The 13,888-nt window shown below is 32.2% G+C and overlaps 1 protein-coding gene across 6 annotated transcripts; it reads left to right on the forward strand.

The window, feature by feature from the left end:
• The first annotated feature begins 4,098 nt into the window (after positions 1-4,098).
• LOC110811688 (DEAD-box ATP-dependent RNA helicase 37-like) lies at positions 4,099-12,834 on the forward strand. 6 transcript variants are annotated; one of them, XR_015813900.1, is made up of 8 exons: positions 4,099-4,234; positions 4,895-5,779; positions 5,881-5,964; positions 6,595-6,837; positions 7,738-7,905; positions 8,137-8,250; positions 11,503-12,385; positions 12,543-12,834. XR_015813900.1 is itself a non-coding variant. In XM_088209304.1 (7 exons), exons 2-7 carry the CDS (start codon positions 5,033-5,035, stop codon positions 11,986-11,988), a joined length of 1,842 nt encoding a protein of 613 aa, XP_088065430.1. In that variant the 5' UTR covers positions 4,099-4,234; positions 4,895-5,032; the 3' UTR covers positions 11,989-12,391. The 6 variants fall into 6 exon arrangements, 1 of the variants encoding a protein (XP_088065430.1); XR_015813902.1 differs by having other exon boundaries at positions 4,113-4,234; positions 4,762-5,779; XR_015813904.1 differs by lacking the exon at positions 4,099-4,234 and adding an exon at positions 4,241-4,384.
• Positions 12,835-13,888: the final 1,054 nt, after the last annotated feature.

The raw sequence follows: 13,888 nt of genomic DNA on the forward strand, positions 1-13,888 counted from the left end.
TGGAGTAGGAAGCGAATCTACGTGCAATCGTTGCATGGCTATACCAAAATTAAATTTTTTATTTTTAAAATATGAATAAAAAATTAATTTTACAAATTATTATATGAGTCACCTCATACTCATTTAATTTAACTGTTGGGTTTTAAATTATTATAGACCTCTTCAACTTAATAGTAAATCATATAAATTATTAAATTATATAAATAAATATTTAAATACACAAAATCATTAAATTAATAAATAATTGAAAGTGTACGTACTACTCAAACTAATTATAATTGTCTTTGTGATTGTGACATAAAGATTTATACGAACGTGATCTATATTAATGCGCGTGATGTATAAAAAGTTCATTATTACAAGTTGTTGTTGTAAGGCATCAATGTCCATGTTCATCATATACTCATTATTTCGTACTTCGTATAACATATATGGAAGTAGAGGAACAAGATTATTTTTATTGGGCATTAGGAGTTATACCCATCAAATTGTCATCTAAGCTTTATAGAACTATAATTGTTTCTCAACTCTTGTGAAAAAATAGATAATCCCATCGAATTCAAAATAATGTTAACACTTGAGCTTTAGACTTGCTTCTTGCTCCTTGGATCAAAATCAACTTTTTTTATATGGTGAGAGATCATAATAGTAGGAAGTTAAATGATCCAGATCTCCTTCCATGCGCACGGACGGTTTAGATTTGTTTTATCTTTAGACACGATCGAACGATTAGATTTGATTAGATCATACAACTTAAATTAATTTTTAAAATAAAAACGATCCAACGACAGCGAGTGGGCTACGTGTTCCTGCATGGATAGCCCAGATCGACGTGGAGAAGGTATATAAACATCTAATCCCCAAAACCCTAACCCTAACCGCACATAAGCTCGATGGATAAGAAGAATAAGGGAAGCCAGAAAGAAAATCGATCACCGTTGCCGCTATAACAAAGTCACCACCGACGCTGGAAAGGTAAAACTTTTTTCTCTTTCGTTCGAAATTCAATTTGAAGCCTTTTCACACCCATATCAGAGTAAAAAAACCAAAAAAGAAGTCAGAAACCGAGAGCAGAGCTCGGCAGACCCACCATAGTTGCGACCCAAAAACCACTCCAATGAGCCATTTCTCATTTCATGTTCCCTTCGATTTTTCTACCATTGTGCTTTTAATCCTTTTCTAGTGCATGTCAACCAAAGAAAATCATAGGCCGCGAGAGAGAAACGGTGGAGCTGTCATACCGAAAAACTTATTCGTCAGTAATGCCTCGGATTTTCCCTTATCTAACCAACAGAGGCTGCCTAACCTCGTTTCTTACAAGTTTTTGTACAAAATCGGCCAAAACTGACCGAAAACGGCCAAGCTGAAAGGAGACGCCGTCGTGGCCGACGGAGCCAGCGCCGGAGCATGATGGCGCGGTGTGTTGGAACCCTAAACCGGTTGAAAATTTAAAAAATTATTATTTTTGGCCTTTTTGGGATATTTTGGAATAAGTATCATGTGTTTTTAATTTTCATAGAAAAAACTCAGAAAACTCGAAAACCACCAGAAAGTGTAGTAAGAAAGGTGATATTTCGAACACCGACCCACTGTAAGAATCTCTTGTCATTTTCTTCCGTTACGGTAAATTAAAGTTTAATAATTAATAATAGTATATTTTGTAAATATTAAAAAATTTTAATTAACGGAATACAGGTCACCAATAGAACTAGTAACTGGTCAATGTATAATTGTTCTAACAGTGTTGTTTATTTATTCATATACTACCTAAATTGTTATTATTTATTGATTTTAATTATGTTCTCATTTATTGATTGTTTGACTGTTATTCTCACATGTTGATTGATTTGAAATAAATGTCTTATTGCGTTTTCTCAATTTTGTATTTGTCTGTTTACTTATTGTACTATTGATATGTAAATATGAAATGATTGCATGTCATTGGTGGATGGTTAATGATGTGAATATGTACAAGAAATGTTTACCGGATATCATGAAAAATTATGTAAGGAATCGGTAAATAGGGTAAACCCTACCGTATACATTACCTCAGCCGAACGGGGGTGATAAATCTTATACTGGAATAGATTGGAATGTTAATTCACTTTCATACCGGATTGAGTATTGAGGCGGTGATACATTTGACACTCATTACTGAATAGAGTATGAAAATGGCCGGTTAATTGATAAATTAAATATTGGGTTCATGCGTAAAGGGAATCCCTATTGACTCCCATAGGTACCAGTAAGTAGATAAAAAAATAACGTTTACTATTATTGTTCATTTACATGTGTAATAAAATGTTATCATGATTATTGTCTTTGTAGGCCGGTTTTGAAAACTCAAAAAAGTGAGTATTAAAATAACGTTTTTTTATATATTAAATAAATTTATTTAAAAATGATAATGATTCTATTAGTTGTTTTATAATTTTTACCAACTTTTAATTTTTCGTATCTATGTTAAGTGTTGACATTCTTACTAGACTAATATAACTCATCATTTTTATTTTAACAATTTCAGTTCAGGAATACTGATATCTAAATATTGAACAGTAAGAAAGTTGCAACTAAAAATTATTTCATGCATCTCATCAGAGTTATCCAGCGGATATTAACCCTATAAGATTTTAGTCACGTTATTTTTTATTTTCGTTATTTTAAATTTTTAAAAAATAACATTCTCGTAACCCTATTGGGTATCCTGATTTATTGTGTAAGGAATGTAAACCCTAAACTAATAACTGTTTTCGCTATTATTTTATCAATTCAATAATTTCTTTTTTATTGAGTATTGGGCTTTTACAATTTTCATATATATTAATTTACATCCACAAAAGTCTCATACTAGTAATAAATAAAATAATTAGACATCTTATTGTTAAAATTGATATTATTGAATATGTTAATCTCATGAATAATCAACACCCAAATCTCATCCCTTGAAGCATTTAAACAAGGCATATGAGTTTTGTCTCTTTATGAACCACACTATCAATATTAATATTGATCCCACCGTTGGATCCTCCCTCTTTGCCGTCATCTCAAGTTATCCTCCTTTCCAATCATTCATTATCTTCCTCTTCAAGCTCTCATCTCATTTTCATATTAGTGGTGATTATTTCAATATTTATAATTATTTTTATTAGATAAACAATTTCTATTTTTTAAGTTGATAATGATTTTTATAATTATCAATATATACATAAGTGAAACTCAGAAACTGCCATGTGGCAATTTCTTAAAATTTTTAAAATATAAAAATATAATATAATTTATATTTAATAACTAATTTTTTAAAGATAATTAATTATTTATTTACCATACATAGAGATAACGTGCTACAAATTTAATTTTTATTAATTATACAATATATTTTTTTTAAAACATAAAAAGTAACTTTAATTTAATTTTTAGTATTTAATTTAACCAATACAAATTAACTGACACATAAATCTATATAGATATATAAGCAATACTATAAAAAGCCACATGACATTATTTTTAAATAATCTAATAATATTAATTATAATTTTATATATTATATATCAAAATAAATTTTACAATATTATTATCTATTTAAATTTTTAAATATAAAAAATAAATTAAATATAATAATTATTAATTATATATTTAGATATTTTAAATATAAAAATAAAATTTAGTTCTAACTAAAAAAATAAAATGATTTTTCATTATATTAATTGAAGTTTAGCCTCCCAATATTGAAATGTCGATTACTTTTAATTAGTTCCCGTGTTATTCGAACAGATCTCGATAATAGATATCAATTTCTAGTCGCATAGCTTCGTATTAATTATGCAATACTTTCGCATAATTTTCTATTTTAATATAAGATTTAAATTTTTTTATATTCTTATTTTTAATTTATATATATATTTTTTCAATAATATATAATATTTATCCATCTAAATTTTTAAAAAGGACATAACATTTAATTTTTAATTAATTATAAATTATATAACGCGAAATAAAGATTTAATTATGTACTGTATTTAATTTTAATAAATACAGTACAATTATTTATTTATTTATTAAAACTATTTTTATTTAAAAATAATTTAATATCACTTCACCACTCAAAGTATAAACAATGCCTGTTTTACGTAGCGAGCCCCGTTATCCCCGCATGCTATTTACTGCTGGATTTTTTTCATCGTCTCTCTCATTTGGCTAAGAAAAGCTTTTGAAGTTTGATCTGGTATTGAAAAAGGTAAGACATCTTTTAACACCCAGATTATCTATTGCTTCTTAACAGAACCGATTCTCTCGCTTCGCGTCTGAGTCCAAAGGAATAAGAAGGGGAAAAAGAACTTAGGGTTTTAGTCTTAGTTATCCGTCGAGTTTCTTCCGAGATATTTCGGTACATGCTTATTTAATTTCTCTTTCTATATGTATAGTTTTGTTCTTGCTCTCTGTTTGTGTACTGTCAATCGCTTTCTCCGTGATAAGGTGTTGAGGCTGCGTTTCTTTCTTTTTTTATTTTTTATTTTTTATTTTTTATTTTTGGCATTTTGCGTGGTGTTGTTACCGTAGTAAACATGGTGTTTCAATTCTTCGATTGGTCTGTTGTGTCTGTCGTGATGTTTTCTACCGGATCTGCTTGCTTTCTCATTGTGTTGTGATGTTTGATTTTCTTAACGGGTTGTAATCTCAACAGTTTTAGCGAATTTTGTGTTTGAATACTGATTTCTCGGACGTGCGCCTGTTTTTAATATCTATTATTGTTTGCTTAATCAGGTTTTTGTTTTTGCGGCGGTGTTTTCATCATTCGGAAGTCTTTTCTTCTTTGTTTCTACTATTTTTTCCTTGTTGAATTTACCAGACTTTTGTGTTGTTTTATGATGGTGGTTGTGTTGTTGTGATTTATTAGGGTTTGATCCACAATTTATACAGAGGAAGGAAATAAGAGGAATTTTAGTTTAGAGGAGTCAAATTTCGCGTCATTTTTTAGCTGGCTTAGGCGTTTTAGTTTCGGAAATTAGGATACACATTAGATACAATTTTCAAGATGAGAACTTCGTGGGCAGATTCTGCAACTAACTTAGAGAATGCTGCTTCGGGTTCTTCTGCTAGCAACAGCTTATCTCGTCCTCAACGGTCTGCATATGTTCCACCACATCTTCGTAATAGGCCACCATCATCTGAACCCTATGCTCCTTCACCAGCCAATGATCTTGTTGCTTCTGGTGGTCCTCATGGTGGGTCTCGCTGGGGTGCTGGTTCTAAACCTGATTATGGGCGTCCGGCACATGGCTCTGGTAGTATGGGATATGGTTCTGGAGTTAGAAGTGGTGGTGGTTGGAATAATAGAAGTGGCGGGTGGGACAGGGGAGAGCGGGAAGTGAACCCATTTGGAAATATCGATAATGATGCAGAGCCTGCCTTTGACGATCAAGAGAACACAGGCATTAATTTTGATGCCTATGAGGATATTCCAGTTGAGACAAGTGGGGAAAATGTTCCTCCACAAGTTAATACATTTGCCGAGATAGACTTAGGGGAAGCACTGAATCAAAATATTCAAAGGTGCAAGTATGTGAAGCCTACTCCAGTTCAGCGGCATGCTATTCCAATATCACTTGCACGGAGGGACTTGATGGCTTGTGCCCAGACAGGATCCGGGAAGACAGCTGCCTTTTGCTTTCCAATTATCAGTGGAATTATGCGGGAGCGATACATCCAGCGACCACGTGGGCCCCGGACTGTGTACCCACTTGCTCTTATTCTCTCTCCAACGAGGGAGCTTTCATGCCAAGTCTGTTATCAGTCTGATTACTTGCATGATGTGCTTTGTTAAAAGTTGCAAACTTCCGAGTGGATAATCCTTACTTTGTTTCTATTTTTACTTACTTGCAGATACATGATGAGGCCAGAAAGTTTTCCTATCAAACTGGTGTCAAGGTGGTGGTTGCTTATGGAGGAGCTCCAATTAACCAACAGGTTTTAATCATGTGTCATCACTGGTGGCATTCTCTCTTTTGTACTATTATATTGTTTATTTTCTAAGAAAAATGAAAATCGGTATTTGAATTGTTTTCATATGAAGTTATTGAACTACTTGACATATCAAATTCTTTTTTTGTTTGTTCGTGTGGCGTTGGCTTATGTTTCCAAATTTGCAGAATTCTGGAATTGCTTAAGCAAATAATCTGCAAACAGTGTAAAGTTTTCATATTATGATTTATTTGCTTGTGGTTCTTTTTTCAATGATATTTTAGTTAAATGACATATGAAGGTCAATAGGCATTCTCGCCAAGGGGGAGGGAGTTGGTGGGAATCTGGTTTAGGGAATGAAACATTTGACAAAAAAAAAAATTAGGCTTTGAGAATGATTCTAGGTTGCAACATGATCAAGATTTTTTAAGGTTTTTGTTCCAACATATGCAGTTGCCTCTTGGTCTTGATGTCATATTGAACTTTGAGGTTGAAGTGTTTTCTTGTTTTTTTTTTTTTTTGTTTTTTTCTGTTCAACCTCCCTCTCCTTCTCTCCTAATCCATACTGTTGATAGCATATGTTTGTGGATCTCTTTTCCTGCTAGTCATTGTTTACTATGGATTGTTATTATGCAGCTGCGAGAGCTTGAGAGAGGAGTTGATATTCTTGTGGCAACTCCTGGGCGATTGGTTGATTTACTTGAGAGGGCTAGAGTCTCCTTGCAGATGATTAGATACTTGGCCCTTGACGAGGCAGATAGGATGCTAGATATGGGTTTTGAACCTCAAATTAGAAAGATAGTGGAGCAAATGGACATGCCTCCAGCAGGTGTGAGACAGACAATGCTGTTTAGCGCCACCTTTCCAAAAGAGATACAGGTTTGTTTAGATTGTTTCGATGGGATTTCTGCATCTTCACATTTTGCTGCATTTTTGGTGATAACAGCAGACCAACCCGGACTATGTGGTTCGGCCATATAACAAACTGAAACTAGTCAGATATTTTGCTGTTAAATAAATCAAAATAAATTAAAAAATATACTCAATAAATGTCTAAATTTTGTCATATTATACATATAAATAATAAATCATATATCTATCTAATTTTTGTCAATTAGAAATTAAAATTCATCAAGTAGTAATAAAATTTTAAAAGTAAATTAAAATATACAATTAAATATTAATAAAAATATATAATGAAAATTTAAATATTTTAAATTTAAATAAAAAACTTTCTTAAGTATATATTATATTATATTTAAATCCGACATATATATTAGATTTACATATAATGTGTAAAATATTTTATACCTTGTTTATATACAAAAAATGTTATATTTACTAATAAAATATATATTCAATATAATTGGTCAACCATTTTGTAACTGTGGTCAATTAAAATTACAAACCAAAACCAAAAATATTTGTAGAGTTATGTAGTTCGGATCAGTTATTGGTTCTCATGCACACCCCTATATTTAGCTGAATCTTCTTTTTCATTAGTCTTTATTTTTAATTGTCAAGGACTTTTACCTAGTGGTATGTCATTAGATTCACTTTTATCATTTTATCATTCTCATAACTATCTTTTGCCTAAAATTATGTGATGTTGCCTAGCATGTGAAGTTCTTATCCATTTTTTTTGTTTGTAGACAATCTCAGTTACAGTTACACAGTCATTTGTAAAGACCTTTTTGTTTTCCATATGCCACAGAATCCCAGTGGAGGTTTTGTGTACTGCAGTGACAATTTTTTTCCGAATACTTGTCTGTCTTGCAGAGACTTGCATCTGATTTCCTTTCAAATTACATATTTTTGGCTGTTGGACGAGTTGGTTCAAGTACAGATTTAATTGTTCAAAGAGTAGAATTTGTTCACGAGTCTGATAAGAGAAGCCATCTTATGGACCTTCTTCATGCACAGAGGGAAAACGGAGTTCATGGCAAGGTAAATAAATGCACATTTGCTACATTGTGAATTTAGGACTTGCTTAATGAAGATCTATAATCCATATTGTTAATTTTTTCTTTTGATACAGAGTACTTAGGCATAGTATTAATTATATTATCCTGGACTAAGTTTATTATTCAAACTGCTGGTCTGAAGATGTTCATTCATTCAATTTGACAGCTCTATTGTTTCTAGCAGTTTCTGAATTATAGTCTTGAAATTTGGCAGCAAGCTCTGACGTTAGTTTTTGTGGAGACCAAGAAGGGAGCTGACTCATTAGAACATTGGTTATTTGTCAATGGGTTTCCAGCAACTACTATTCATGGTGATAGAACACAACAGGTGAGTTGCTTGGAGATTTGAATAAGATTCATTAACAAAAGGAGTAATAGGATTTTATGTTTTCTATTCTTTCAAATTCATTTTGTTCTTGTGCTTTTGTTCCTTGTTAATGAGCTTAAAGTCATGTTTGGCTGTGCTGGTATGCTTTATGTTAGCCTGACTCATCTTAGCTTGAGTATGATTCTTGCATTTGCTTAGTATTGAGTGCGTTAAAAGATTATGAAGTTTGAATAAAAGCATAATATGAGTTCAAATCTTCCATTTTTTTACAAGAGCAGAAAATGTATTTGGTACCAAGTGGTTCCTGATAGTACACATAAGCTAATTACAAGCACAAAAAGATCCACGGGTTCTCCTTCACTTGTCAGAGTGTGGGTTGTAATCCAAAGATAAAAGGATATACATCCAAAAATCTCTAACCCTATGAAAAGAGGTTCACCCTATTGGAAATTCTTTTTTCATGCTTCTTCCAAATAGATCGAAGGATAGAAAATGTAACATACTAGACCGAGGACACCATGACAACAAATGCCCCAGGTTTAAATGTTTTAGACTGTGCTCTTTAGTCAAATTTTACAATATTTTGGTGCTTTTCACATTAGTTTCGAAACATTGTGAAAGATTAAAAAAAAATCAAACATTTTTTTTCTTACTTGTTCAGGTAATCTGTTTTCTGATTTCCCACTTGACACTTGATAATGACTTTAATTCTTATCTCTTGTAAGTGAAACCAACTTAGTTGCTTGGTCACATTTGAGTGACTACTAGTTTTAGGCAGTTCGATTCAATTATTTTGCTGCTTCAGAAATTGATGTTGTGATGGAATGGCTGCAATATTTAACAGGAGATTTAGTTATTTATAGTCTAATTACACTAGCAACCTCTATTTTAGGTTATGCTGTGATTACCTCCTTGACTTTAAAACATACACGTCAAAGAAATTATAAAATTAGTTAACTATCTTGCTATATGTACAATATCAAAATGGTTGAAGTTAAATTAAAGTTGTAATATGTTTTTTGACTAAAATAATCTATTTTGTCATTTGAAAACATTTAATAGATTTATGTGAATAGAAGATTTAATGAAATAAAATTTTGCATTTTTCATCAAATATGTATTGATTAATATGAAACAAATTAAGTAATATGTATATCTTTAAAATACAGGGGATAAGTGTAGGATATGCTAAACTAGGAGGCAGTTAATGTACTTTACATTTATTTGTATAGTGCCAATTTATTTTTGAGAGAGAAAAGGAATATTTTTTTAGAATAAAAATTAATGTAGTTTATATAGGCACCAAAAGAGTGCAACCAGCAGACAAAGCTTAACAAATTGTCAAGATATCAGTTAGGTTCTCAAAATCCTCATCAGTGTAAAGAGGATGATCCTTAAATAAGAAAACCTGGGTTTTGGAGCTAAACATCATGGATTATATTGAAAGAAAATTCTCTGTCATGAAAAACCTTTTTAGTTCTTCATTCCGAATGACACATAAGGTAGCCAGAGAGATAGGGCCTAAATTCTCATCGTAGTGCTTATCCCCATCGAATACCTTCATACCCAGATCTCCTATTTGACCAAGCCAACAATTGCACAAATTTAACCCTGAAAGTCTATAGGCCATAGACCAAACCTGCTAAGAGAAAGGACACCAGAGGAGAAGGTGATTACCCGACTCCACATCTTTCTTACATAAATAGCACCCATGAACAATGACTTTCTCCTTTTAATCAGGCTCAACTATTTCTAAAATACATTCCCTTGTTGCTTCCCAAGCGAAGAAAGCAACTCTAGGTGAAGCATTGTTTTTTCAAATCAGTTTCCATGAAAATTTCACATTGATTATTCCACTCTTTGCTGATTGGAGATAGTAGGATTTCACCGAAAATGTCCCTTCCGATCTGAGCCTTCCAAACTGGCTTAGCCAAGATATCTTTTAGCCGTGCACATTGGGACAAACACTGGAACAAATTGACAATATTCACTTACTTTCCGGTCATGGAGATTCCTGGCCAGTTCCACCCCCAAACACCTTACCCAAGGAGTTGGCAATTCACCACCCTCATTTCGCTGCCGTTTCCTCTTTGTTATGAGCTAAGGAATAAGTTGTGGAAAAACGTTTGGCAAGTGCACCACCCTCATTCTGTTCATCCAACCAAAAACTCACCCTTTTGGCCAATTCAATTTTCCACCAGATACACCCATGAAAACCCTCCCTTCCCATGTCTATTTTCTTTCATAATCAAATCATCATACTGACATTTAGTGCTTCTAGAATATCAGTCCTTACTTTCTGTTAAAACTTGGCTTTGATCACTCTCCTTCAAAGATTTTTGTGCGCTCTCATGAATTCCTATAGCCACTTACGCTACAGTGCTTTGTTGAATTCAACCATTAATCTGATTCCAAGATATCTCTGAAGCAGGCCTTTTTTGACATCCCAAGTCACCAAATAGAACTGAAGTCACCCAATAGAGACTGTTGCTATATAGCCTTCTGATTTTTTTGCTATGCTCACCAGAGTAGTTAATCATGACAAGTGATAGCTTTAATTCCTTATTTAAAAAATAAGTAGTTGCACGTTTGGATAAAATACTAATTACAAAATATTTTTATAAGAAAATTAATAAAAAATATATATTTATTATAAATATTTTATAATTTACAACGATATATAGTGGATAGTGAGTGTAAAAGTAAATTCGTTAGATAAAAAAATAAGTATATAAAATGTTAAAATTTAGGTCTTTATTTTTTACATTCTTAAAATCACTTTTAAGAACCTAGTGAGCACACTTTATCAAACATGAAGATTGGAATAAAGTGCTTAAAGCTGCTTATAAGCATATAATAAACAAATCCCAAACACCTTTAAGTTTGTATTGCTTTGTGGTTTGTAGTTTATTTCAGCGACATGTGCCGTTAATTTATGTTTAATCACGTTTTTAACTGATAGTTTTGATTCAGATTTTCTGAGAATAATTTTAGCTCAATTAATGCTTTGGTTGATTCCAACTCATTGATGGGTAATTGGCACATACTTCAAACGAGCTGAGTTGGGTGACCCACTTCAATTTTTGCATCTCATGGACCTTGATTTGGAAAACATCCATCTCAGCAGTAAATTCAAACCTGAAGAAAAACAGGAGTCCTCTTATTAGATATTTTATCCTACGGTTTGTGTTTATTATATTGTCAGGCAGCAACGTCTTTGACATATTAATCATATGATTTTATCTGATCCAGGAAAGAGAAATGGCATTAAGATCATTTAAGAGTGGGAAGACACCGATATTGGTGGCAACAGATGTCGCAGCGCGAGGCCTTGATATACCTCACGTAGCTCATGTAGTTAACTTCGATCTACCCAATGACATTGATGATTATGTTCACCGGATCGGACGAACAGGTCGAGCAGGCAAAACAGGGCTGGCGACTGCCTTCTTCAATGAAAGCAACTTTTCAATGGCAAAGCCCCTCACGGACCTAATGCAAGAAGCAAATCAGGAAGTACCTGCTTGGCTCGCTCAGTATGCATCACGCGCCTCATATGGTGGCGGTAAAAATCGGCGTGCGGGAGGGCGTTTTGGAGGCCGTGATTTTAGAAGAGAAGGCCCTATTAACAGAAGTGCAGATTACTACAGTGGAGGGAACACCGGCGGCGGCGGATACGGGGCTCCCGGAGGTTATGGCGGGGGTTACAGCGCCGGTGTGACCAGTGCATGGGATTAGGGTCTCTCATCTTATACTGAATATATTTTCTTCTCTCTCATTAGTTTTCATATTCTTCTCCTTCAGCATTCAAGGATATGATCCTGTGCTCCACCTTTCTCAACTGCTGCTAGTTCAAAATTTCAGGGAAAATAGTTCTAGGTACTAATCTAGGGTTTAAATTTTTTTAGGTTATTATTTTAGAGTCATTGATTTATTGATGTTCTCCATTCTTTTCTCTCTTCCTCCTCTCCTCAGTCACTATGAATCTTGTAAAATTCCCAAAAAAAAAAAAAAAATTGTTGACTTTTCATCTCGTAGTTTTATTAAGAAAAAAGACTTTGTATCGGTAACTTTTCGCTGCTCCTGGTGTTGAAGATGGTCAATCTGAACGCTCCAGTCTCCATTACTCTTTTAGGTAAAACCATTTTTTCTTAATTATTTCTGCCTAATTGATTATTAACACAAATTTTGTCGATGAACAGAAATATAATAGTATTGATAATAGTATCTTGTAATGTAATCTTGGTATATGTCAGCTTTGATTATATATGTATCACCTATGCATTTTGCAGGGTTACGCAAATGCATCATATTAAGACCCTACCAAACTTACCAGGCAAGCAAGGAAACCCGTATTACGTGGCAGCTGTAACATATGTGTGTATATATATATATGTGTGTGTGTATGTATCTATATCTTTGTACTCTTACCAAAAAAATCTCTAGTAGAAAAGTATATAAGCCTTCCCGGCATTAATTAGAATTCTTACGTTTAGGTTAGCTCTAAAAGCATTGATCTTTCTATAACGTACAAGACACTATGACATGTAATTGTGTTTGATGTCAAATTCTCATTCGATTCTAGATCTTGGGTAAGTAGTGTTATTTCAATTTTACGTATTAAACGTGTTGCTAAATCAATTTCAAATTTCAAATTTAATGTTAAACATTAGATTGGTTTTTATCCCACGATATAAAAGCAATTCGTTAATGACATTTTTAAAAACCCATTACTATTTTTTTTGTGTGGATAATTTATAATGTCAGAGTAATATATACATACATACATATATATATAATTTGCACATCAAAATCTCAAATTTAGTAGTTAATTACAAATATAACTTTATAATTTCAGTGTTTTTTTAATGTATCAATCGCTACTTAACTCAATAATTGATATGTCTATTTTTTTAAAAGAAGTCACGAGTTCGAATCGGATTGTATTTCTATATATTATATTATTTAAAAGTTATTTGTATTGTATTGTGATTGATATGTATATATATATATCATTTCATTGATGAGTGTATATATTTTTTATTTTTTTTAAAAAAATCTTTTAATATACGAAATTCATGAACAATTAAATTTTAATGTATCAATCACTACTTAACTCAATAATTAGTATGTCTATTTTTTTAAAAGAAGTCATGAGTTCGAATCGGATTGTATTTCTGTGTATTATATTATTTAAAAATTATTTGTATTATATTATGATTGATGTATATATATATCATGAATGAATATATTTTTAAATTTTTTTTAATGACCAATTAATTTTATTTAAAAAATATTTTTAAATTAATTATAAAATTTATTAAATTCAAAATTCAGATTTGGAACATTAACTACGATGTTTTTTTTTTTTTTTTGGGTTCATAATTATTCGTAAAGAGAACTTTTATGTTTGGATGATGCCATGAAAAAAGCACTCCATCGCTTGAAAAGTAGAAAATTCCAACCACCATCCGCAGCAGTCGAAACCGGAATCAGCGACAGAAACGAAACTACACTTCTCTCGTCCAATCAGATTCTGCCGTGTCCGCCACGCGCACAGCGTTGTAGTGTTTAATTCTCCCGTGCACAATTATAATTCCTAACAGTTCGTTAATTATTTTTTTATTTTTTAATAAAA

The sequence above is a fragment of the Carica papaya genome, chromosome 8 (assembly GCF_054855325.1).
Source record: "Carica papaya isolate Zhongbai chromosome 8, ASM5485532v1, whole genome shotgun sequence".
Lineage (NCBI taxonomy): Eukaryota > Viridiplantae > Streptophyta > Magnoliopsida > Brassicales > Caricaceae > Carica > Carica papaya.